We start from the raw sequence: 27,674 nt of genomic DNA on the forward strand, positions 1-27,674 counted from the left end.
AAAAACAAAGTGAGTCTGGCTCATTATTACATCACAAAGTCTCACAATAGTACTTTTATCCAACAGGGGAGGGAATTAGGGTTCTTAACTACTGCTCCGCCTGCTCTTCCATCCTAGCAAGCTCCTCGGCTCCGAAAGCCTCCAAAGTGTACAGCTCACCTTGTTCATCTATGAGGTCTAACACATTATACCGGCGTCGCCACTAATATAATATGTCAGGATCACTAAAAGGTAACACCATGAGCTACAATGCTCAATAGAATAACCCATACCCACTAACTCTTATCTTATGAACATTAGATCATAAATACTAACGATTTTCACATAGAACATGCATACCTAACACGACAATTAACAATGTCACATCAGCATTCATTATTCAACTAGCGTTGGTGTCCAAGATTCTCTGGGTTTCTCCTATGCGACTCGTCGTAAACTGTGTCATCATTTTTCATTTCTCATAAACCATATCATCATTTCAAAAAAAATCATTGTAACACACCTAACCTCGCTTCTGCCGTTTCGGTCTCCCGAGTATCCTCACAATGGTTCCGCCGTACCGGGTTCCCATTGGCACACTTTGCATTGGCTCCTCTCCGCGGATAACCAAGCCACACACCTAACCTCGGTTCCGCCGTTCCGGTCTCCCGAGTATCGTTACAATGGTTCCGCCGCACCGGATTTCCATTGGCACACAAAACACACACCACACAATAGGCTACCACGTCTGGCCACATTGCGGTTTTTAAAACATTTCACCTTTTCAAAATATGCCTTTTCGTTAACACACTCTAGGTGTCATGTTTCTAATTTCTCGATTTTCGTGTCTCGTTTTCATGCATTGACTCTGCGGTAGGACTTTATATGTAATCATAAATCATTCATTGTAATCTTGAAACTAAACTAACAAGATCATCCAACTTATTATTATATCATAAGTAATACAAGTAATTCATGTAAGCATGTTCATAACCCTTTTAAAGATCAAAATCCGAATACTTCCGGTCAAGCAATAATATTCCAATCTTTTAAAATCCATACTTTCTTCCTTTGTGTAAAGTTCTAAACAACATATGTTTAATGGAGTAACAATCGATTAAAAATAAGTCGTTGCCTATCATGCAATCCAAACACAAGATAGATAACCTTATCTACTTAGACATATTCCATGTTATACTTTGAACTAAAGAGTAAAGACATTCAACTTTTTAACATACGGTTCTATATGTAGAGTTAGGGGACAAGGGATTCTACCTCTCTTCTTGGCGGTTGGTCGGTTTTGAGAATAGGTCGTCGGTTTTGTGAATCGGCGGCGTAACGGCTCCGAAGTGCTTCGAAAGGAAGTGAGATGGATTTTCTCTTCCTAGAAACAACTTTGCTAACTAAACTAGGCTAATTTAAAGATCTAGGGATGGTTTTTGCAATGGTATGGTGGTAGCTCTCAAGAACTTCAAGGAAACTCAAGAAACTTGAACTTTGGAACTTGGAAAGCTTAGAAATTCTAGAGAGAAGTTGGAGCAATGAGTGAAGGTGTGAGTTTAAGTTTTGAATAACCTTGCTATTTATAGGCCAAGGCTCCTCTCTCCCTCTCTCTCATCCGAATTCTCTCTCTCTCTCTCTCTCTCTCTCTCTCTCTCTCTCTCTCTCTCTCTATATATATATATATATATATATATATATATATATATATATATATATATATATATATATATATATATATCTCACTTTTTTTTTCTTTTGTCAAGCTTGATTGAAAGCTTGATAGGTTAGGTCATGGTTTGCTTGTACAACTCCTACCTAGTTCTTAGGCATGCAAGGCTAGATTTGGTACTTTGGATTGGATTGGATTATGGAAAGATTGGTGGAGGAAAGGAGGGGTTGTACAAAGTTTAAAATTGGTAAATGTACAAATAAGGACAATGGGAGATAGATTTGCTTGGAAAGTATACAACCATATATGGAAAAGATCATGGAAGATCAAGTCAAGGTACAACCAAATCTCCCTCTCTTCTTCTCTCTTTCTCTCTCTCTCGGCCACTCTCCCTCCCTCTCTCTCTCTCTCTCTCTCTCTCTCTCTCTCTCTCTCTCTCTCTCTCTCTCTCTTAGCACTAGTACATATATATATACACACACACACTTCTATGTACAAGTAAACATATATATAGAAATGTACTTAAGGTACTATGTGATCTAATGGGATTTCAAAGCCAAGATTTTCCTATTAAACTATTCTAATAAACACAAGTGTACTTTTGTAATAATATAAGTACATATATATATAAGTCCAAGTACACACACACACACACACATGTACATATATTTATATAGTCCCCTTCTCCTAAGGACCACCTTAACTTAATAAAATAAGGACCTCCCTTTTCCCAAAGAATTTCGATGATCCAAGCCGCTCAATGTGTTCAGAACGTGATTTTAAAGATACTCGCGAGAAATCAGCAAAAAAAAAATGATCGAAAAGGCTTCATTCGAGCAGTTTTTGTTTATTTTTTATCAAATGGTTCAAATAAAAACTGCTCGGATGAAGCCCTTCCCGGTCATTTTTTTTTGCTGATTCCTCTAGAGTACTCTTAAAATCACGTTTTGAACACATTGAGCGGCTCGGATCATCGAAATTCGAACGGAAAATGGGAGGAATGGAGAGGTCCTTATTTTCCTTATTTGAAAATGACTGAATATATATATATATATATATATATATATATATATATATATATATATATTAGTGTGTACCATGCAATCTAGGTAGATTTCCAAATCAAAATTCTTTATTAAAATAGTCCAAATTGGCACATGTTCTTATTATAATATTGTACTAGTGTACTTAGGAAATCTAGGGTATTAAATCTATAAGGTACATACACACACACACACACACACACACATATATATATATATAAGTATATCATTATATGGGCAATCTAAGAAATGATTTATTTAATAGACCCTAGTATTTGTTGGTAAGACTAACTCTATTATCCAATGGGTAATAGTCTTCCTAGTAGTTATTGACCAATGGATAAAAAGGTGGGGTACTATATATATTAGAATAATATCATATGTCCTTTAGGCATGTGTATATATAACTATATATGGGTATTTTAACAAAATCTAGTAAATACTTTTGGTAGGAAATCTAGGTTTTCTATTGTCCAATGGATAAAGATTTTCTTAACATTTATCGTCCAATGGGTAATGGTTAAAAGGTAACTAAATGGATTAGTAGATAGGTTTCTCCAACTAATTGGTTAGAATCTAACTATACTTGTCAAGAAGAATCTATAGCCAATAAATATAATTTAGCAGTCTCAAATCTAATCATGACTGATTATTAGAAATTAACGAGAAAATTATAAAGCCAACCAAGAGAAATTAGAGAATTTTGAATAAACAACGAGATTTTATTTATTAAAAATCGGAGTTGTTACAGTTTTAGTTCTCTCTCTAGGAGAGATCTCCATTGTTGTTCAAGCTTAATTTCTTAAGAACTCAAGTAAGTTTAGTTCGTACGTTAATTTTCCGTTTGTTAATGTTGTAGCTACTTGTTGGATTTTCGTTAATATCAAGTTTATTTACGTTTTTATCAGTTAATCATGTTTTCATTTCCTAGCATAATTTCTAGTCTTTTCAATATGTGTGAGTAGTATTGTGGTTAAGTCTCGGGTTACTCTTTCCTAATGATTTAGGTGGTTATTTGGTTCTCGAATCTTCGGGTTTAAAATCATGGTTTTAGGAATTTAATTAACCTAGCCATTTTGGTCTAATCGAGGGGTGTTAACTCCTTGATATGTCGTTTAGTTAAGCGGTCTTGGCAAGCGACATATCGAGGGCTCGTGACCTTCTACGTGTTAGATACATTAGCAAAAATAAGTTAGTTTAGTTTCGTTTAATCACATCTCTTGATAAACGAAGTTTTTTAAAGCTAAATCTTTCGGGCGTGAGCATGCGGTCGTGACTCTCGCTTGAGTTATAATTGAGAACCGGTAGCGGCCTTTGGCAAGGGATAAACGATCCCTAAACTTGCCTCTTTTAGTTCATAAAGTACATTTCTAGTCTTTTTCCTTAGTATTTCCACTTTCAATGCAAAACCAAGTTGGCCGTCTTAAACGCCACAATCCATCATATAAAATCTACATTCCGAATAAGCTGTTTTCGATTCTCTATGGGTACGATCCCGGACTTTCCGGTTATTATGCTACCGATGATCTAACCCTATGTTTGGGGTTTCCAACCTTATATTAGAAGGCGAGGTTGCGGAGCTAAGCAGATACCTCAGGGGGTCTAAGTGAAATTTGCCCTTTATATTTTTACGTTTAACTTAGTTTTCTCTAATGATCATTTTTGAAATCAAAATAAGAGAAAACTCACTTATACTTGTGAGTAAGTAGACAATATCGATCAACAAAACAAAACAAACCAGGCGCAATAATTTTAAACCAAAATAGATATCTTTACTTTATAGACTTTTGTATAAAAACTTTTCTGGACCTAATTGAAAAACCCTAGCTTGCCTAGATTTATAGATTTGCTATGTATTGGTCTCTTTCGATAATTAATCCACAATCAATAACTAGACCAATAGCACAATGGAAAACAACCAATCGAAGAACAATCAAAAGAGGTAAGGTTTACGTGAAAAACCCCAATACGGGTAAAAACTATGGGAATGAATTATGCATTAAAAATGTTGTACGATTACAAGAAGTCTTACTCGGTGTTTGTGTATCCTCATCACGAATCCTAAGATCTATTTGTCGAATCTACGTTCATTGTACCTCTGCGTGATCGCCGCATCTTGAATCCGAAAGCCTTCCAAACGAATTGTCTTTCGAACTCCACGAAAGGACCTTACTTAGAGATTGATTGTTGATGTAGAAAACCCCTCAAAGATGATCTTTTAGCACAAATTGTCCATAGACCTTCAATAATTTTTCGAGATCCTCAAACCCTAACCACCGCAACTGTTTTTATACGAAATACATGAGTTCTAGAGCTAAAACGGAGCTCGTCACATTTTTTGGCCTAATAGAATCCACCCAGTTAAAAAAAAAAAGACTTTTGCTTGAGCGAAACTATTTTGCTTGAGCAAAAATAAATACGCCCATTTGAGATTTCTTTCCACAATCTAGTATAGATGCTGTAGAAATTAATTAAATAAACGTACAAATCGATAATAAAGAATACACATGTTATCACTTCCTCTTCTTCTTTCTTTCTTTCTTTCCTTTCTTTCTTTCTTTTTTTATTTATTTATACCTTTCCTGCTTCTTTCATAAATATATCTACAAACGGAGGATCCAAAAAACTTCGGTGGAGAGAGTCCTAAAACTTGAACTTGAAAACCTCATGTGCATTCAATTTTACTGAGAGTAAGCGCTCTACCAAATTGAATGAATGAAAATGATATGCTCCCCCTTAGATGTCAATTCCGATTAAATAAGAACGAAGGGTTGGCCGGGTGTCAAGGCTTCAGGCTTGGGACGTAAAGGTTTGCTCTCTTCTGATTTCAGTTTCAAACATCTCAGGTGTTATAAATTCTTTTGGGGTCAGTACATATGACTTTAATTGGGCTCTTCGCAAATGGGCATGGAATTGGACCTCCATGATTAGTTAAGGTGTGAGTAAGCTGGCCCAGATACCTGAGTTATCAAAAAAATTCTCGATAAATAAGGTGATTGGGTTATTCAAGAAATGAAGAAATGGGTGCAGAACTATTTTTGGATTTTGAAAGAGACGTTTCAACTGAAAATTTCCTCATGAACATGGAAGAATTCAATGCAAATCCGTGAACACGGAGGAAAAAATTCCAAACCTCGAGCCACTGGAAGATTTGTCCATTGCGTCCATCAACTTCAGAGTCGCGGAATCATTCGAGGTGCATGTGGACATTTAAAAAAAAAAAATTGTATCATCCACGATTACATTTGAAATTTACTTTTTTCTCGACAATGGGAGCCTTCACTTCTAGTGGGTAGACCGATATTAGCTCTAGCTCTAGCGTTGGGGCCATGATGTACATGGGGGGCCATATGCAGAGCCTATTGGGGGCCACAATTGCTTGCTACGAGTCTACGACTATCAAATGTGCGCCATTCCGAGATCGAAAGTTTGCTTCGAACCATTCTCTTTGATGAGTTTAGACCAGTAAAGTAAATTGATTATCCATTTATGTGAAAAGTTAAGTTGAATAAACAGAAATAACTTTGTGATCGAATTAGTTGGTCTTTCAAAAATAATTGGCACGCATATTTAATTTGACATTAGTCTTTTAAGGTAATTTCTCTGGTTGACTTGATATTTATAAAGATATTCTGGTGATCGAATTCTACAATTAGAATGGTTAAGAACATAATTTTGGCCTTGGGATGAGACCTACTTTGTGGGATCAGTAGATCTGTATGGATTGAATTTTATAATCAGTGTCTTCAGTTATTTATATCTTGTTATGGCTATTATCATTATTGTTTACTTTTTAAATCATTTCATGGGTCTTGTTTTGGTATTGTTTTTTTTTTTCTACAACTTCTTGCCTTTTAGCCAAGGTCTTTCCACTAAACTTTTTAACCTGAAAGATTTGTTTCCCTCCATATTTCTCTACAACTTGTACAACAACTTGTCCACTCTTTTTGGTTTTGCATAACTGTAACGCCCCCAATTTTTGGGTACGTTAAAGAAGGCAATTTCATTGAAAATCTAAATAGAGAGTCTAGCTCAATATTACAACATAATTCTCCCAAGAGTACTTTATTAAACAAAAGGAGAGTAGACTAGGGTTCCTATCTACTGCTCCACCTCTTCTTCCATTCTAGCCAGCTCCTCGGCTCCGAAAGCTTCCAAGATATAATGTTCACCCTGTTCACCTATGAGGTCTGACACATTATACCGGCGTCGCCACCAATATAATATGTCAGGGTCACCAAAGGTAACACCGTGAGCTTACAAAAGCTCAATAGAGTAAACCCTACCCACTAACTCATAACTTACAAACAGTAAATTATATACGACGAATAGTAACAATCACACATCCACATTCACTATTCAAGTATCGTTGGTGTCCATGTTTTTCTGTGTTAATCCTACGCAACTCATCGTAGACCGTGTCTCCATTTTCATTTTTCATAACCAAATCAACATTTTCAAAATCCGTTTTTAACACACCCAACCTCGGTTCTGCCGTTCCGGGTTTCCGAGTATCCTCACAATGGTTCCGCCGCACCGGGTTCCCATTGGCACACATTTGCATTGGCTCCTCTCCGTGGATAACCAAGCCACACACCCAACCTCGGTTCCGCCGTTCCGGGTTCCCGAGTATCCTCACAATGATTCCGCCGTCCCGGGTTCCCATTGGCACACAAACACACACCACACAATGGGCTACCATGTCCGGCCACATTGCGATTTTCAAAATATTTTACCCTTTCAAAACACGCCTTTTCGTTAACCACACCCTACGTGTCATGTTTCTAACTTTCTCGATTTCCGTGTCACGTTTTCATGCATAGACTCCGCGGTAGGACTTTTCAAAAAATAAGCATAAATCATTCATTGAAACTACACTAGCAAGATCATTCAACTCAATATTACTAAGCATGCTCAAAAAGATCAAAATATGAATACTTCAAATCAAGCGTTAAAATCTTCTTTTTCGAAAATCGTTCTATCTTACTTTTTGAGAAATTCAATACAACATATGTTTATTTAAGACAAAGTCATTTATCTAACATGCTCATACCTCCATTAGTGAGATAAATTTATTGACAATCATGCATTTTAAACGATAAGCTTATCTACTTGAAACCAAACAATAGATAATCTTATCTACGATATTGATACTTTGAATCAAGAACATGCTACTTTCTAACGTAGATTCTATACTATACGTAGAGTTATTGGACTAGGGTTTCTACTTATACTTAGGAAAGTGATGAGAGAAAATCTACCTTGATCCGAAACTAGTCGGGGCCGAATAAGCTAGTTGGAAGTTTTCTACGGGCGGTGAAACTCGCAAATCTGGACCAAACTTTGGATGGTAGTAACTCGGTCAATATTTGGCCGAATATGATTGTTCTTGGGTCGAAATTGAAGCTCTCGAAGTGCTCTACAACTTTCGTGAAGGAAGTTGATCCTAGAAACTACTTTAGGTAGGAGAAAATTGGTGATAAAGGAGAAGACAGTATACTGTCTGGAAATAGGAATCCGAGATTTTTACTGAACTTCGGATGCCAATATCTTTGTCATTTCTTCACCGATTGGGATGGTTCTTGGGTCTAACTTGAAGGTCTCGAAGTGCTCTACAACTTTCCGAAGGGAGTTGGTTCTAAAAACTACTCTAAGCAGGAGAAAAATGGAGATTTGTGAAGGGCAGTGGGCTGACTGGAAATGAAATTGGTTTCTAGAGAGAAGTGAGAGCAAAGGAGTGAAGGTGTGAGTTGAATGGCAAACATGGGGTGCTATTTATAGCCAAAACTTGAGCTCCTCCTCCCTCCATATGGCCGGCCATATCTCTCTCTCTCTCTCTCCCATGGATTTTGCTCCATTGTCATGTCCAATCAAGCCTTTCAATCAAGTCATAACCTTCCATGACTTGTCATTTCCATTTTAGGCCAAATCTAGGTTGATCATGAAGGGTTTTTGACTTGTCAAGTCTATGGGGAGGTTGTTTGCAAGAAAGAATAAAATCATTGGCTAACTTTGTACTTTGAAAGATTAGAAATGGGTTGGCATGGTCAAAAATAGGCTTAAGGCTATAAAGGTTGCTTGTGTAAGTATCCAAAACACAATCACACACTCCACCTCCCTCTCCCATCCGGCCTTTCTCTCTCTCTCTCTCTCTCTCTCTCTCTCTCTCTCTCTCTCTCTCTCTCTCTCTCTCTCTCTCTCTCTCTCTCTCTCTCTCTCTCTCTCTCCCTCCTAGGTACATATCTCTAGGAAAGTAAGTCTAGAATTAATAGGTTTTTAAGGGTAAAATTCTAGGGTTGCATGCATGCATGGCTAGGTTAACTAGTTTTGGAAGTAAAATGATGAGATTCTTGGCCCATGATTATGTATGGTCAAATCAAAGCTTTATTGGCAACTTGATAATCAATGACCAATGGTCAAAAATTTCCCTAGCATTTATAGACCCAAGGGTAAAGGAATATGGGTTAAAATTAGGGTTTGAAATGACTTGTCATGGGGTATAATGATTACCCCTAAAGTCTAAGAGTTCAATTAGGGTTCGGGGGGTTCAAAAGGCTCCAAGACGGTCAAAAAGGTCCAATTAGGGTTAGGATAATGTAACTAGGAGAAATGGTAGTTTGGTTTGTCCAACTAGTCGGTTGGAAACTAACCTTACTCGCCAAGTAGGATTTCTAGTCAAGAAATATAATTTAAAGATTTTATTTAACTTGTTAGGAAAATATACAAGCGCTTTTATAAGCATACTTGTTTTTAGAAAATGACTAGATTGCTCAGCGTGAAAATATATAACTTTATAAGTCTCAAAGCTAATTATGACGGATTATTAAAATTAAAAAGAAATTTTTAGTAGCAAATTCAAGTAATTAAAATAAAATTTAAATATTTAACAAAATTTTTATTTACCAAAAATCAGGGTCGTTACAATAACCATACTGACAACAACTTGTCCACTCCTTTTAATTTAGTGAAAACACCACCTATGAGACTTTTAGGCTCCGTTTGTTCGGGTGTAAAATACTTTTCGGTAAAACGTTTTACCTATTTTCCGGTAAATTAAAAATGAGAAAATTATTTTATATGTAAAATATTTTCCATTAATTGGATGAAAATGACTTACCCTTAAATCTTCCGTAAGTTATTTTCCGAAATGAATCCGCTGTCTTCTACTGTAGTTCTCACTGCTCAGTTTCCTCGATCGTCAGTCCTGATCCACGTTCAATTCCAATATTCTTAGATCTTTCCACTGTTTAAGCCCCCTCTCTCTTTATACAATATTTTGTCGATTTCTGAATATATTTTTCAAGTATCAACCAAACACCGGAAAATAAAATTTTGAAGTTTATTTTTTGAAAAAACATTTTACACAAAAAACATTTTACATCGTAAAACATTTTACATCGAAACAAACGGAGCCTTAGGATGATTTCTTTTTGTTTTTGGCTAACCCTTAATTTGAAAGCTACATCGCAGAGGAATGTAAAATTTAAAATAGGTTATTATAGTTAGCAGCATCTCAAAATAAGCCTAAATTACCTTTGATTTTGAATGTTTTTCCTAACAACAGAAAAATAATTGCAGTAACACACTGATAATATTGAAGAGGATTGATAATTTGTAACCATTGTCATATTCCTTGACTACCAAAAAAACAAACATCATTTTATATGATCAATGCTCCGTTAAGGAAAGGTCTACAATACACACCCCTTAAAAGGGTGTACCATATGCACCTATTTTAAGGTTCATTCATAACATTTTAGTGTATTTCGTAACTTTTGTTCTAGAATTCATAACCTTTCAGCAGTACGATTCGTAACATTTTCATTTTGATTCATAACATTTTAGTATATCTCGTATCTTTTATATGCTTCGTAACTTTTTAGCAATACAATTCGTAACATTTTCTCTATAATTCATAACATTTTGGGGGTGCATATAATACACACCCAAATAAGAGGTGTGTATTGTAGTCTTTCCCGTTAAATCTATATATAGTGCAAAATTAGCAGGAGAAATGTTCAAGATAGAGCACACTCTAAGGCGCAAATAAACGAGACAAAACCATGCCATTTCCGATAAAAGAGTTCTAAAACTTGCCTTTGGCTCCTTGTAAGGCTCCTTGTCCCGTTTGAATGAGTGATTAACTATTCACTGCTTTTTCCAGCACCGCTCCGGGTCTTTCCAAATGCTAACACATTAGTATTTTTTATTTTTTGCAAAAAAATTAACACATTAATAATATGTGATGAAAATTTCTCAAATCACGTGACGCCGTGACGGTATCTAGAGCCAGAGGTATAGTGCGGCGAGGGGCCCCGGCCCCACCAATTTTTATTTTCTTAGTATAATTTTTATAATTTTTGTAAATATTTGTAAAGAAATTATAAAATTTCAACCATAAGTACTAAACAATAAGAACAAATTTTATTTTCACAAGTAAAACAGTCAATAATACCATGCCGTTGAATGATATGATAGTACCAATACTCCAAACTAAGGATCAACTCCGTAAGGTTCGCCCTCCCATGTTATTTAAGTTATCCAATCGTTACATAAAAACTCCAACACCCTGATTTAGTGTCAAAAAAATCATCGTAACAAAATTTCTTTCAAAATTTGGCCCTTCAATTTTTAATCCTAACTCCGCTACTGATGGTGCTTCAGGAGCCCTTAATGATTTTTCTGATTTCAAGACAACTTATTAAACCTAAATTAGCATAAAAACTCCAGGGATAATTGTCCCGTTCCAAAAACTTTCTTAAAAAATAAGCAGCTTATTTCATATTTTCAAACTCAAAAATAATGTAGATGAAAAATAAATTTTCAAATTTTTTTGCATTGTACAAAAAATCTCATTGAGATCTTTCAAACAAGATTCATATTGCATATTTTTAGATTTCAATAAATCCATAATTTTTTAGTTTGAAATTGTCTTCTTAAAAAAAGACTTTTTTTTTGTTCCGGAAAGGGGGGGACCTGTTTGAAACATGGGAAAAGGCAACACTCAATTTGAGCATAAGGCTTTTGGGTTTTTCGTCTACAACAAGTTCGCGGATGTGAGGTCAGGAGTTTGCGGTTGCTAGATTAAGTAAGCATCCGTGAGGTTTAGGTCCTACGTCCGTGAGATGCATTTTCGATTGGCAATAAAAAATTCCATGATTAAGTAATCATGTTGCAAAATACATTCTGCACATATTGATCACCCAAACGCTACCATATTCAAAGCACATTTTGACCAAAATTCAAAAAGTCAAAAAATTAATAACCAAAATATAAAATTCCAAAAAGTTAGGCAACCAAACACCCCCTAAATTATAACTCATAAATTTATTTCTCTTTTCTTCTTTGTAATTCTCATCATTGTTAGTGCAAATTGCAACCAGTGGCGGATCCAGGAATTTTTGACAGATGAGTCACTCCTTTAAGAGCGGCCTTATATGTTTCAAAGTCGTAGGCGAACTCACATCAATTTTTATTAGTTAATTAAAAAATGAGTGTATATATACATCAAACATTTTTCTTGTTAGTGGTAGTTCATGTTTGAGCTTGTAAAAAAAATTTAAAAAAATGTTAAAGAAAATACATTTATTTTATTTTATGTGGAACTTAGAATTATAGTAATTGATTTGTGTAAGAAATTACATTACTATAAATGACTTTGTGGTACCAATGCTAGATGAGATAGTTTACGTTTGGGTTTGAGGTCTGCACACTCAAAAAAATGAAGAGGTACAAAAACACAGAGCTTGTAGGTGTGCCAAGGTTCGGACGTGAGTCAAGTATGTGGATAAGCGTTTTGCTACCACTAGAACAGTCAAGCACATGCAAACATATTTGGGATATATATATATACACACACACACACAGAGTCAGTCTCAAATGAGGTGGTCCGCATTTTAGTACTAAAATGTGGACCTCCTCATTTCTCTCATTTTTCGATCAAATTTTGATGATCTGAGCCGCTTAATGTGTTCAAAACCTGATTTTAATGGTACCTAAAGGAAATCGGCAAAAAAAAATGATCGAAAAAGGCTTCATCTGAGCAGTTTTTGTTTGAACAGTTCGATAAAAAAATAAACAAAAACTGCTCAGATGAAACTCTTCCCAGTCATTTTTTTTGCTAATTTCTCATGGTGCTCTTAAAATCACGTTCTGAACACATTGAGCGGCTCGAATCATCGAAATTCAATAAAAAAAGAGAGGTCCGCATTTTATTAAAATGAGGTGGTCCGTACGGGAGACGGACTTTGTGTGTGTGTGTATATATATATATATATATATATATATTATATACTTAAACTTAGGGGCTCTTTTTTTGGGGCATAATTTTCAGCTGGGTTACGTAACCCCCTCTGTGTTTACACTGAATCCGCCCTTAATTGCAACCGTGAATGGGGAGTCAATTATAGTCCAATTCGGCCACCTCCTTGATTTTTTTTGCTCATTTTGTGTCCCGATAACGACGGGTTGAGTGTGCAAATTGCAACGGTGAATGGATATTATAAATTTCTAATTTCTAACAATAATGCTATTCACACAGAGATTGAGAACAAATTTTGCACAGCAGTCCCATGTGGCAAAAAAAGGGACCCACCACTCTCTCTCCCCTCTGAAATTTCTCCTCCCACAGAAACCCAAATTTCCACCGCCCAAACTCACACCCTCTTCTCCGGCGCCGTTTCCGGCCTATCTTGAAATCTCTCCCCATCAGAACAGCTTTCAACATATCAAGGACAAAAATGGTAGCATCCATAGGGAGGTAAAAGCAGGCCCCAACTAGAGGAAAAGACAAAAGGATGAAAAAGATATCAAAGAGAAAATTAGATCAAGTAGCAGAAGGAACTAAATCAAAGATTGTATCTGAGCGAGATCGAAACCCCTAAGGGTCTCCGATCTACGCTGGAATCACAGCCCCACCTCAACCCAAGTAATGCTTTGCTTTTGTTCAATCCTCTCCTAATTAAGAAGCATAATGATCATCTTCGAACATCTGTGTGTGTCTGAATATGCACGGGATTCTCAATCACCCTATCTTGACGCACGATGGTTGACGTTTGTTTTGACCCAAGCTTGGGTGTTGTTCGTATCTCTTATCTTGGATAGACTTTGTTCCGATCGACTGCGTTCCCCGGAGAAGACGACAGAGAAGACGTCGGATGAGACATGCCGAATAGGAGGCCGGAAGTCGCTGGAAAAGAGGGGGTGAGTTCGAGCGGTGGACATTTCGGCTGGAGAAGAAGGTGTGGCGGTGGAAATTTGAGTTTCTCGGGGAGAGGAAATTTCAGAGGGGAGAGAAAATGGTGGGTCCCCTTTTTTTGCCACATGGGATTGCTATGCAAAATTTGTTAAGGTGTTCGGACAAATAAGTTAAAGTAGTTTATTTTTTGTTCTTATTCAAATTTTTTTCGTATTACTTGGCTTATTCTCATTTTTTTGGGGATTATTGCATCTTCATGACGAGAGGAATCTAAAAAGTATAAAATTTTGATCGAAATCCAATATTTTTTGAATAAAGACGAAAAAAGTGACTTATTAGCTTATTTTTGTTTTTATGTGGATTTGTTTGGCTTATTTTTGGCGGGAAAGCCAATGGTTTTTTTGTCCGAACAAGCTGAAATTTACTTCGACTCGCACCACTGTGATTCCTGATGCGGCCGGAAGAGTTGAGGGTACTTGGGCACTGGGGTGGTGGCCGATGGGCTGTCTCGTGATTGGGTATGGTGAAAAATTGAGTTTAAAGTTTGCCGAAGATTAGGGTATTTTGGCATTCAATTTAGTTAATTTTCTATGTGTGAAAATAAATTGGACCATAGAGAAAAAATCCCAAAAACATTAGTTGGGGAATTTTTCAAAACTTCTCATGTACGTACTGTCAACTCATTTTAATTCGGAAAGTCTACCCTTATCGACCCAAAATCTCGATCGGAATCACGACGCCCTGCCGGGCACAATCCGGCCACCGGACAGTCAATCCGAGCAGTCCAAAAGTTCTAAAAAAAAAAACTGAGTGGGCTCCCGCAAGAATAAATGGCACCCGACGGGTGTAGATGGCCGATCCAAACAATCCATTTTTGTGTTTGGATCGGCCAAAAATAGAGTGTTTGGATCGGCAAAAAATGGAGTGCTTGGATCGGCCACCTACACGCATCGGATGCCATTTATTTTCATGCAAGCCTACTCGGTTATTTTTTTTAGAAATTTTGAACGGTTCGGATCGGCTGTCCGGTGGCCGGAATATGCCCGGTGGAGCGTCGGGATTCCGATCGAGATTTTGGCCATCAGAAACTGTAGCTTTTCTCATTTTAATTAAAGCCTCTACTTAGTGGAAGGTGGCATTGATTTTCGTGATTAGCCTAGGTGCGCATAAAATTTGTCTAGACACCTGTGTTAGTATCAAATAAATAAATTTCAAAATACACTAGAAAACTAATCTTAAATGCATTTATATTTATACAGAAAAAAAACTGAAGTATACAAACAGCATTTTGCCCGTTGGCAAAATTGAAAGTGGGATTGATCCCCACCACGTATACCACCTGCTATAAATAGATATCCGACGTGCCTTTGCACTCAAATAGAGTAATCTCTCCTTTTCCCCTGTTTTCGCTTCCCCACCATCTTCTTGTTTGTCACTCGCTACTCCATCCAGCCGCGCCCACTCTAGAAGAGTAATAACGGATACTACTCCTACAAAAGAACATCCCTCCACAGCAACTTCCCCGTGAAGTTCAAGAACCTCCACGCAAACAAACAATATTCCACCACCATGGTCGACGTGGACCGGAGAATGACCGGTCTAAACCCGGCCCACATCGCCGCCCTCCGCCGCCTCTCCGCCCGTGCCGCCGCCACCACTCCGCCAACCTCCGCCGCCCGAACCGGCCTCCCCTCCCTCACCGCCCTCGCCAAAAAAATCATCACCCACCTAAAAGACTCCGGAATCCAAATCCAACCCGGCTTATCCGACACCGAATTCGCCCGGGCCGAGGCCGAATTCGGCTTCGCCTTCCCCCCAGACCTCCGAGCCGTCCTCTCCGCCGGCTCCCCCGTCGGCCCTGGCTTCCCCTACTGGCGCTCCCCCTCCGGCCCCGCCCGCCTTCACCTCCGCTCGTCCGTCGACTTACCCATCGCCGCCGTCTCTTTCCACGTCACCCGCAATTCTTTCTGGCCCAAGTCTTTCGGGTCCAGACCCGATAACCCCGAAAAAGCCCTCAAGATCGCGAGAAGCGAAATCAAACGGGCCCCACTCTTGATTCCCATCTTTAGCCACTGCTATATTCCTTGTAACCCTTCCTTGGCTGGAAACCCCATCTTCTACATCGACGAGAATATAATCTTCTGTTGTGGCGTCGACCTGGCCGATTTCTTTGACCGCCAATCTTCCCTGTTTCTTCAGAAATCACCATCTCTGGCATGGACGGAGGTAATCAGTTGATTTACATAAAAATTCTATAATTTGTAGTCAAATTTTACTACTTCTGAAAAAGGTTAATATCGTACCAATTTTTCCTTTGGTACTGTACATAACTGTACCGGCGAGATACTGAATCCGTCACCACATGTACAATATGTTCATTTGTTAAAAAAAATATTAAATTCAAAACTAATCGGATACCGTTCGGTATTCGCAAATATGAGTGATAAAAATAAATTCATATGCAGTCTGATATAGTATAGGATTCAAAATCTTGATTATGATCTATGAAAATTTGTTAAATTGCCCCAATTTACCTCAAATGCCAACAACTTCCCAACTTTTTCCTTTTTACAAAGTTGATAATATTTCTAATCAGTATGCTACTAGCTTATACTAATGTTTTACTCCACTAATTGAAAATTGAAAATTCTTGATTCTGCCTCTGTTCTTAGGTGACCGAGAAATTCAAGGGGTCATCGTCATATTTCACAAGAAGAAGAAGCCTGGATAATTTTACCGGAGGTAGAACGCCGAGATGGGTTGAGTTTTGGAGCGACGCTGCCGTCGATCCACGGCGGCGGAGGAACTCTCACGGGTGTTACGACATGCCCAGATTTGAAATCCCTCAATGGGTGGGGAAGTATATAGAGCGGGTCGGGTCGGTGTTGAGGGAAGGCGGGTGGGATCAATTGGACATTGACGAGATAGTCCACGTGTCGGCGTCCGGGTTTTTCGAAGGTGAGATGGTTTTTTTGGATAATCAAGCGGTTCTCGATGCTTTGTTGTTGAAAGCGGACCGGTTTTCCGATTCGTTGCGAAAGGCCGGGTGGAGCTCCGAGGAGGTGTCGGATGCTTTGGGGTGCGATTTCCGGTTGGAGAAGGAGAGGAAACCGGTTAAGAAGTTGTCGCCAGAGGTCGTTGAACGGATTGGGAAACTGGCTCAGTCAGTTTCCCCGTCAGCGGCAGCCGGATAAATATCGAGTTTTTCTTTTGATAAGAGAGAGAGATTTTTTCTTTTTCGTTTTGTAAGAAGTTGTTTCATATCGGTACTGTGAATTAAAGGTTTATACTCCATTATAAACGAAAGAATATACAGAGGCATAAATGCGTGGCAGTACACTGAAAATTCTACTCAGTGAATGGATGTAAAGTGTGGACTTAGAAAACAAAAAAGTGAAGTAAAAAAATGGATAATCCGTTTTGGTAAAAGAAAAAAAATATTTTCAACTTCATATGGTTCCATATTTGATCCTGGGTCGTTGTGAACGTGTCGGGTGTTTGCGATAGCTCTTTTTTAATATTTTAGATGGTTGATCGTTGATTTTTGTTCATATTTTAGATTTTATATATGAAGCTATGAAAAGTGTTTGTTGGAGCTTTTGATTGTATATTAAATATCACATAAGCTGATGAGTAGCATTTGTTACAAAAGATGGAAAATTATACTTTTTGCAATGAATTTGTAACAACTCTGAATTTTGGTCAATAAAAATTTCGTTAAATATTTAAATTTTATTTGAATTACTTATTTTCTCTTGAGTGGCTATATGATTTCTTGTTAATTTACGTCATAGTTAGATTTTGGTCTCGACTAGAAACCCTACTTGGCCAATTGAATTATATTACAACCGACTACTTGGAAGAACCGAGCAACTAAACTCACCTAGTTACTAGACGAACCTTTTGGACCTTTTTGAACATTGCCTTTACCCATTGGTCCATAATGGTTAGGGTAATTTTTGTCCATTGGACAATAAGCTTTTCATTATAATATTTGACTAAAAGTACATGTAATCTTTTCAAAATCTTATTTTAAGTATAAAAATACTTGTACTTCTTTTATCCTTTGGTCATTAACCGCAAGGGGAATTTTTATCCATTGGGTAATAGCCCAAATCTTTCTAACTAAGTACAAGAATCCTATTTTTTATTCAAAGGTTGATTTCCCATGTACTTTTAAGCATTTGAATATATGGGTAAATTTAAACTCTAGATTTTTAAGTACCCTAGTCAGTAGATTAGTACTTGTACTCTATTATAATCTAATGGGGAGAATCCTAGTCTTTTTATTTAATTGGGGTACTTGGTACCACACCTATATTTAAATATAAGGCTTTTGTCACATGCTTTAAAGGACAACTTTTGATTATTTTAATATAAAAGTTAGGGAAATTATTATCCATTGGATAATAGAAACCCAATTCTTTATATTAAAAAGATTTAATGAAAGATTTGAACAAAGTACTATTATAATTGCTTAAAAGGACGTTTTGGATTATTTTATTAGAAAAGTTTCCCTAGTAACTATTGTCCAATGGATAATAAAAGTTAGGATATTTATTATCCATTGGGTAATAGGTTGTTCTTTCAATCAAGTACATGGGTTATTAAACTAGTCTTTTTTTTCTTAAGCCCCATGTGATGAAGTACATATTATTTTATTATAAAAGTACTTAGTAGCCTTAGGACCTAAGTTTTCCTAAGTACTCTTATATTATGTTATATTAAAATTTTGTACCAAATTGGATTAGTTTAATGGGGAGTTGATCTTCCTAGAGTACATAAGTACCTATGTATATATTATATAAGTACTTGGATGATTTAAATATTGCCTTAGTACACATGTGTCAATTTATTAGTTTAATGGGAAATCTTGACCTTTAAGTCACCTTAGATTTTCTTCCACCAAAATCTTTCCAAATCACATCCATAGTACAAATCTAGTCATTCATGGCCTTTTACCCATTGGACAATAATTGTTAGGAAAATTTTTACCCATTGGGTAATAGCCAATGTTTTGGCTATAAATAGAGTCATTCTCATGCCATTCAACTCACACTTTTTCAATTTTCAACTTCTCTCTCTCGAATTTCCTTTGTTCTTCATGTTCTTGAGTTGTTCTTGAGTTCTTCAAGAAACTCATCCAAAGCCGCCACTAAACTGCCACCCGACCACCCTTCGATCCATAAAGTAGAGTAGTGTTAGTCAAAAAGAAGTTTCGAGAGAAACCATTCTCTTTCGAAGCTCCCAAAGGTATACCGTAGGAAGTTACTCCGTCCGACCGCCAACGTACTTTCCATAGCCGACCTACCGCCAAGAAGAACGGTAGATTCTCCCTACCTACTACTTCTAAGTATATGTAGGAATTCCTTATCCCTATTCCAAAGTATAATGTAGGTACCATCTTTACTCGATGAATACTTAGGTTATTTACCATGTGAATCCAAGTATTCGTATTTTGATCTTTAAGATGATTATGAGCATGCATATATGAATTGCTTGTATTACTCGTGGTGTGATAAAGCATAAGTGATTTCACTCCAAGGGCGTCCGTACATGTGGCGTTGTGCTTTGAATAAGCATAAGTGATACACTCCAAGGGCGTCTGTACATGTGGCATTATGCTATAAGTGGTGATTGAGCGTGATAAGTAATATAGAATTAGATGATCTTGTTAGAATGATTCATGCTTATTTTTGTTCTACCGCGGAGTCTTTGTATGTAACGAGACACGAGAACCGAGAAAGTAGAAACATGACACCTAGGGTGTGGATAATGATGAGATGTGTTTTGAAACCGCAATGTGGCCGGACTTGGTAGCCCATTGTGTGTATGGAAACCCACGATGCGGCCGGACGTGGTAGCCCATCGTGTGGATTGTGAAAATCGCAACGAGGCCGGACTTGGTAGCCCGTTGTGTGTATGAAAACTCGTAATATGGCCGGACTTGGTAGCCCATTGCGTGGATTGTGAAAACCACAATGTGGCCGGACTTGGTAGCCCATTGTGAAGATTGCCAATGCGGCCGGACGTGGTAGCCTCATTGGTAATATGGCTTGGTTATCCGCGGAGAGGAGCCAATGCAAGTTTTGTGTGCCAATGGGAACCCGGGACGGCGGAACCATTGTGAGGATACTGGGGAACCCGGAACGGTGGAACCGAGGTTGAGTGTGTTAAACAAATGATTTTGAAAGATGGATTGGTATGTGAAAATGTTGACACGGTCTACGATGAGTCGCGTAGGAGAAACTCTGAAATCTTGGACACCAACGATAGTTGATTAACGAATGTGAATGTGTCATTGTTAGCTGTATACACGTATCATGTGGAAATCGATATTTTATTATAACCTGTTGTTTGTAAGTTATGTGTTAGTGGATATGGGATTGTTCTGCTGAGCTTTTGTAGCTCACGGTGTTGCCTTTTTGGTGACCCTGACATATTATATCGGTGGCGACGCTGGTATAATGTGTCAGACTTTGTAGATGATCAAGGTGAGCAGTACACCTTGGAAGCCTTTGGAGCTGAAGAGCTGGCTCAGATGGAGGAGCAGACGGAGCTGTAGTTAGGAACTTTAGTTCCATTCCCTTGTGTAATAAAAGTACTCTCATGAGAGTTTTATTGTAATAACGAGCCAGACTCTATTTGATTTTTATCAATAAAATGTCTTTTTAACGTACCCAAAATTCGGGGCGTTACAGAATTAGTCTCTTTTGTTCTTGACCAAAAGGTAATTATGAGAATGATTAAAAATATTTTTATTTTTACGTTAATCACACCTTATCAAAATCTGTAAAAGCAACCAAATATATATAGTAAATTCTAAAATACTTTATCAGCTTTTAGGCCTTAAAACAACTTAAAAAAATATGGTTATTTATAGGAACTAATTCTAGAATCCGCAGCAAACACTCCACTGCAGATTTTTAGAAGCCAGAATCTCATAATCTTTTCTTTGAATTTTTTGCAAATAGGCATGTAAGTGTTTGGTTTAAACTTTAAACCATAAGCTTGATTCAGTGTTATCATTTCCGGGAAGACAAGTATTTTGACAAATGAATTTAAACCATATGCTCGATTTGTAAATAAAACTCCTTATAGTTGGGACTTGGAAGTAGTACCTTAAAAATGTTTTCAATTTTTTAAAAGTAAATTTCTGCTAGAATAATAAATAAATTTTCAGATTTGCATCACTCTGTAAATTCGTTTCACTTGTGCATTATTCATTTTTGCCGTTTTTTGATTCCCCCTATTTTTGTCCTTAGTTTTCCAACGCTGCTACGGCCACTGACCCTAAACCGATTGGTACGAGGGGCCTATTCTGGGTCTCGCATGGATAATTCGAACCGTTCAATAATTTAAAAAAAAAAACAAAATGAGTGGACCCATAAAAAATTAGCTCAATTCAATGTGTGAATATAAGTGAGTATTTAAAGTATTTGTGTAAATATTTGTGGTTATAGAAGAACCACATAAGTATTATGGGTGTACAGCTCCATTTATTGTTATTTTGTTTTTTTGTTAAGTTAGCAGATAAAAAAAAAAAAAACACAGTTTCCCCACAAACCACAACTTATTCCAGGCTCCGGTGCTAACAGAAACACAATTATTTGTACCTTTGGTGCGCGTTCCTATCCTAAGTGACAATTGAAGGACAAATTTTTAGGTGTTGGATGGGTACCATGTGCCAGTGCTTGCGTGGTGTTCGAGCAGCCTATCCAAGTCGTTCAAAAGTGTGTTGGACGGTCCAAATTGAAACTCTCTCCCCCCCCTCATCCCACCATTCTCTCTCCTCTTTCTCTCTCCAAATCCGAGCTATCCAAAACCGAAATAAATTGCCCGGATAAGTCGAGCGGGCACCACGTGGTACTCACCCGGCACTCGAAAATTTCTCCAATTGAAGACATTGTCAATCGTACTGTGGACTTGGATGGCATCGGTTTTCTTTACTGTCCATAAAAACAAAAGGGAAGTGATTTAGTCACTCTCATTTTCTCTAACGGCACTCTTATTTGTGTCTCTATTAGGTAATTTATTTTGTGAGAGAAAAGCAGAGCCGTTAGGGAAAAAGGCAATGACAAAATCACTTCCCAAACAAAAATACCAAAAAGTCAGATTTTTCAGTTTGAGATTCAAAAAATTTGAGTTGATCACAATTTTTTATTTTTTCAATTCTTCTCGTCAAGACTAACCAATAATCTTCAAAAATTTAACTTGAAACTATAAATGCGAAAAAAATTTAAGTAAAAACTAAAAATAAGCCAAGTACCTTATTTAGCCAAAACACATCACATATCATCAAAAAGTTTATAACCACATCCAATCACACACACAAATATACAAACACTCTATAAATATGTGGGGCTCACACACATCAATTCTTCTATTGGTACCAACCAAATGGGTACATATTGTGTACCGACGGTGTGTGGGCAGGCCCCACACAAATGATCCGATCCGTTGATAAATTTTCCATTTACTCCCGTCAATATCTGATCTTATTATTAGGATCTTATATTTTGAATGAAAAGATAGAAGACTGAATTGAGTACTTCCAATTATCCGATTGATTTGATTTTTGACAAAAATAAATAAAAACTTATTTTAAAATTTATCAACGGATTGGATCATTTGTGTGAGATCCGTGAGTGGGCCCCCCATAGTGTTAGTAAACTGTATGTACCCATTTGGTCGATACCTTTAGGATTCCGCCACACACACACTAGCCTCATACATGTGTGTATGTTTGTGCATTTGGGTGTGTAATTTGGTGTAGTCATAAACTTTGACGGGAGTAAATGGAAAATTAATAAAAATAGGTTATTAGAAAAAGAGAGAATATTTTTTCGAAAACTTTGATTTAAAAAAAAATAGTTTTCGGGGAAAAGTTAAAAAAATAGTTTTTGAATAAAAAAAGTAGTTTTTGATTCTTTTTTAAAAAAATTAATTAAAAAACTGGTTTGAAATAAACTGTTTTTGCAAAAGACAATTTTGGGAAAAATAGTTTTAGCAAAAAATAATTTAAATTGAAAAATACAGTTTTTGCAAAAAAATAAAAACTACTTTTATAAAACATGTCGAAAATGGAAGAGAGAGAAAGATTTTATGTACTGATGGTGTACTTGATTGAGGAATTGTGGGGACAACTAAATTTGGTTATTGGCAAAATGTTATTAGTTTTGATTATCTAATAGTCAAAATTTGATGAGTTGTTAAAATGTTGCTAAGTTTAGTTATTCCAATGTGAGCTCTTTTTTTGAGCAAATTAATATTGCTAACCTTAGCAACCTTTTGGTTTTGATTAAATCACTATGGGTACTCTCGTACAAGAAAAGATCGAGTTATCTATCCCAAACAGAGACAATAACTAAGAAGTCTAGATTCACAAGCTTTAACTCCAAAACCTTATAAACCAACACGACGATCCCTTGATTATCAGCCAACATCAACCTTCTAGACGAAAACAAGCCAGCATTGAGGATAGCCGGCAAGCCAACGAACAAAACCCCAATAAAACCCACATAAACAAACCAACACAATTTTATTTTTACCAGATCTAGGGAGACCGGCCAGAACCTGGGGAGGACGACATCGGATTGGAGAAACCCAACCGGAAGAAAGACTCACGACAAAAAATTAGAGAGAAACGCTCCACAAAAGGAAGGAGAAGAAGAAAACAAAGAAAATAATACCCCTTATTGTGTCTTCACAATCAGAGCCCACACGAACAAATCTGCTGATTGCTGTCAAAACGTCTCCAAAGACGCAGAAAAACAACGTTGCTGGAGAGAATGACGACGGCCGAATCTTACTCGAGGGACATCCATAAGGTTGAGAGGTGTGGGACCACAACCCCCTCTCAAGTGGAGCGTCCCTAGCTTCAAGAAAAGTTTGGAGTGGAGAGATATGAAAGAATGCAATTTGCCAATTAGAAGGTGGCATTTTTTTTTAATTATTTTTGTCAATCAATAGAAGATATCATTTTTACATCAGATATGAAGTACATAATATAAATTCGGGATACTATATCAATTGTGAGAGTCTACGAGACAACCAAACCAATTCAAGAAATAAGCTCATTGTAGGATGGAAACAAAGAAAGAAGGAAAACTCTCTAAGGGAGAAACACTCTACGAGACAACCAAATCAAACCCAACAACTCAACCAATTCAAGAAATAAGCCCATTATATAGTAGAACAAAGAAAAAAGAAAAAATTCTCTAAGGTGGTATTTGATAATGGGAATATTAACCTAGTTTACAATGCTCTTCCCTTTCAAACAATATATAGAACTAAAAAATTAAGAAACAAAGTTTGCATTGTAAACGGCGATATATTATGGTGTTACTATCAATGTGATTATAGAATGGCAAAGTATGGTTAATTATAATAGAATTGAATCATTTTGTAGGGTACAACTTTTCGACTTATTTTTATATAATACAACTTTTAGCCTAAAGATCGCATTAATCAAAGTTTAGGTAGTCCAAGAGAGATAAACCATCGATCCCATGTGCTCCATCGACCTTCTTTGATCCAATTATATTTCGATAAAAAGAAAAAGAAGATGAGAGCTAGGATTGTAGGAACAATGGGTGGTTAGAGCCTAGAAAAGATGGATTCAAATAAATGGATAGGTACATTCTTTTCTTAATTGTTTATGCGCTTTAAACAAATAAATTAAGCTAGCAATCATTAGTTAAAAAGCGCACTTGAGAAGAAGGCGATTGATTGATAGATACCTAGAGTTATTTCACTCAAGCTCTCAATAAAAGGAATAATGCTTATGGTTTTTGAAAAGGTGAAAGCACATACAACAAATGATCATTGGAAAGTACAGAGATGTGTTAAACAAAGCAATTGACTAGTGGTGCAGAGTCTTCTTTTAAAAGACATTTGCGTATTATATAAGGAAATTATCACAATACTTTTTGGGGTGACAAGAAGGATTGTATAAACTGAAGAGGCTAATGTTAGACTTCCGTAAACTTTATATATCCCACATTGTTCATACAAGCTATAAACCCATGCTTGATTATTGCCAATTAATTTTAGGTTAAAATCCTCCAAAAAATCTAACATGATATCAAAGAGGGGTTTGGTTGGCATTGTGCTTGCGACCATAATGTGTGTTAGAATAGGAATAGGAATACCCCAAGCGTAGGGCTAGGTCGGTTGAAAGCATAATAATACCCAGAAGTCCGGGGTCGAATCCAGAGGGAGCGCATCCATAACTCGGTTCGGAGATTAGCTTACGAAGAGATTTTGGCGTTAAGACCGCCGACCAAAGTTTGGCGTTAAGACGGCCAACTGAGAGATTTAGAAAGTGGCTACTTAACCTAACTACGGCTTTTTAACTGGAGGTTAAATTAAAGAGTTAGGTTTAGGGATAATCAACACCCATAACGCAAAGATGTACTTGATTCTTCTCTCTTTAACAAGGGTGTTAAACATGACTAGGGGCTCTTTTGGTTCAGTTTGACAAACACAAAGAGAGATATACCTCAAAGCATCAAATGTGACAAATAGCTTAGCCATTGCCTACACTTGATCAAAGAGATTAACACCTCTAAATTTTGGTACATAAAATCAGCCCTAAACCATATTTAAGCTAGAAAATGGATTATACAAGAGAAAACCAATCTACACCCTTGGTTATGGGATGTTAACCATCCCGCAACCTAACCCTACTACACTACTCACTCATATGGAAAGAAGACATGAAATGAGCAAGGGTAAAGATAGGAAAAATACTAAACATGGATTGAATACGAAATAAACACAAGATCCTTGAAGAGAACGAGATTCCTTACAACTTTAATGAAGGCAAAATGCTTCAAAATTGAACGGATCATACTTAAAATCACTCCTTAACAGACATGAATGAGGTGAGAGGTTGGAGCTCCATTAATGGAGGTAGAGAGAGAAAGTGCAAAAGTAAAAGTGCCCTACATTTCGGCCAAGGGCTGGTATATATACCCCCTTTACAAAATAATTACAGAAATGCCCTTAAAATGCCCGCGCAGGAGTGAGGGATAGATCCCTGGTCAGAGGGTGATCGATCCCAGAGGCCTCTGAACTGAAAGTTGAGTTGGGGTTCGATCCCTGGTGAGAGGGGGATCGATCCCTGGAGCACTGGACTGGGCAGCCTGCTTTGCTGCTGCTTTCGGCCTTCGTTCTGCTCCAAGTCTTCCTCCATTCCTTTGAATACTTCTTTTAGGACCCGGGATGACATCTCGAGGCTCCTCACATATGCCAAACACGTCCGGACTCCTCTGGGGATTATTGGAAGCCTTGGAAACGACCATTCTTATCTCCAATTATCTGACGAACAACAAAAACACCTTTGCGCGCAATATCAAACAAAAACAGACGAATAAGCATGCAAGTGCGACAAAAATGGATGGAGATAAGCCTATCAATTTACACTATTCAAGGCTTATCACACCCCCAACTTGGACTTTGCTAGTCCCGAGCAAACGAAAGAAAGCCAAATAAGGACTATGCAAACTTCCCAGCTAATCGCAAGATACAAAGCATATGCTCACCAATTTCCAAAACGGCAAAAGTCTAAAGAGTTTCCCAAAAACAAAGATCACAACTCATTCAACAACATGCCATGCACCATGGTTCCCAAACTTTATTAACGAAAACATTTGAGTAAACTAAACACAAAGAACTTCGATCCAAACCTCACCATGGTAACACCCAGCAAAGGAGTCACTCGAGCGAAGCAACATGTATCCCAAAATCAAGCAAGAAAGGCTTATGCATTAACCGAAACAAAAAGTTATGCAAATCTTCAATGAATTTGCTTGCACGCAGCATGAGCTAAGTATGCACAGAGTATAACGACAAAAAATATGACATGACAAAGCCAAGTACCACAAGCTTTCAGAAATGCATAAACATGGAAAACATAGGCGCTCTCAAAATCCACTAAGGACTTTCATTAGCTTTTAATGAGAATGGGTTACAAAGAATAGGTTAGACAAAATGGTTGCCGGTCTATGCTAGCTCGGGAATAATTACCCCATGACCGGTGACCATAACCTATAACTACCCTACTCATCAGGCCAACAACCAACAGAACGAAACTACTAAATGCAAAATGAAACAAAGACTCGATAAGCATAGACACAGTGACTCCACCACCGACTCCAAAAATACAAGAAAATATAGTACTACTACTACCACCAATCACCACTACTCATCACCTTGCCCACCACTCGTGCCATGATCAACCAAAAACTCTGTTCCCTCGCCTTGGAACATGCCCGGATTCAACTCGTCATCTTCCTCATTCTCATCCTTATCGCTAACCTCAGATTCAACTTCCGGAGGGGCAACGTATTCGGCCGCCGCGGGACATTGTTGGACCAACCAATCCACTTTGTGAGCTTGCCTTGCAATCACCTTCCGGTCCACTTTCCTTTCCTGTTTCATTTTCCGGTTCTCCTTTACCAACCAAGCCGCCATGCAAAAAAATTTCTTCACCCAGGAGTCCTGCTTCTCTTTTGGCCCGAGCATCTCGATCATTTCGGCGACTTTGCCTTTCCTTTTCGGGCTTGGTGGATCATGGGATTGGGATTTGCTTTTGGTTACAAATGAAGCATCAAGAGGTCAGGGTTTGAGTGGTTCAAGATGAGCATACCTCGGTCCCCTCACATTTTGACCTTTACAAATTTTACTTATCATGCACTGGAAAGGCATACGGGCTATACTTTGGGACTCGGCCTGGAAGTTATGAACTTGGTAGAATATCCATAAAGCGGTATCAAAA

The 27,674-nt window shown here is 37.5% G+C and overlaps 1 protein-coding gene across 1 annotated transcript; it reads left to right on the forward strand.

Moving 5' to 3' along the window:
- Positions 1–15,254: 15,254 nt before the first annotated feature.
- LOC131303697 (uncharacterized) lies at positions 15,255–17,486 on the forward strand. Its single transcript, XM_058330691.1, has 2 exons — positions 15,255–16,117; positions 16,564–17,486. Exons 1-2 carry the CDS (start codon positions 15,461–15,463, stop codon positions 17,083–17,085), a joined length of 1,179 nt encoding a protein of 392 aa, XP_058186674.1. The 5' UTR covers positions 15,255–15,460; the 3' UTR covers positions 17,086–17,486.
- Positions 17,487–27,674: the final 10,188 nt, after the last annotated feature.

Source organism: Rhododendron vialii, chromosome 10a, assembly GCF_030253575.1.
Source record: "Rhododendron vialii isolate Sample 1 chromosome 10a, ASM3025357v1".
In the NCBI taxonomy this organism is placed as follows: Eukaryota; Viridiplantae; Streptophyta; class Magnoliopsida; order Ericales; family Ericaceae; genus Rhododendron; species Rhododendron vialii.

Excerpts from the sequence above, each read along its gene's own strand:
- LOC131303697 (XM_058330691.1), top strand. The coding sequence starts at position 15,461 with ATGGTCGACGTGGACCGGAGAATGACCGGTCTAAACCCGGCCCACATC. Across the intron at positions 16,118-16,563 it reads CATCTCTGGCATGGACGGAG|GTGACCGAGAAATTCAAGGG; the intron begins GTAATCAGTTGA and ends CTCTGTTCTTAG.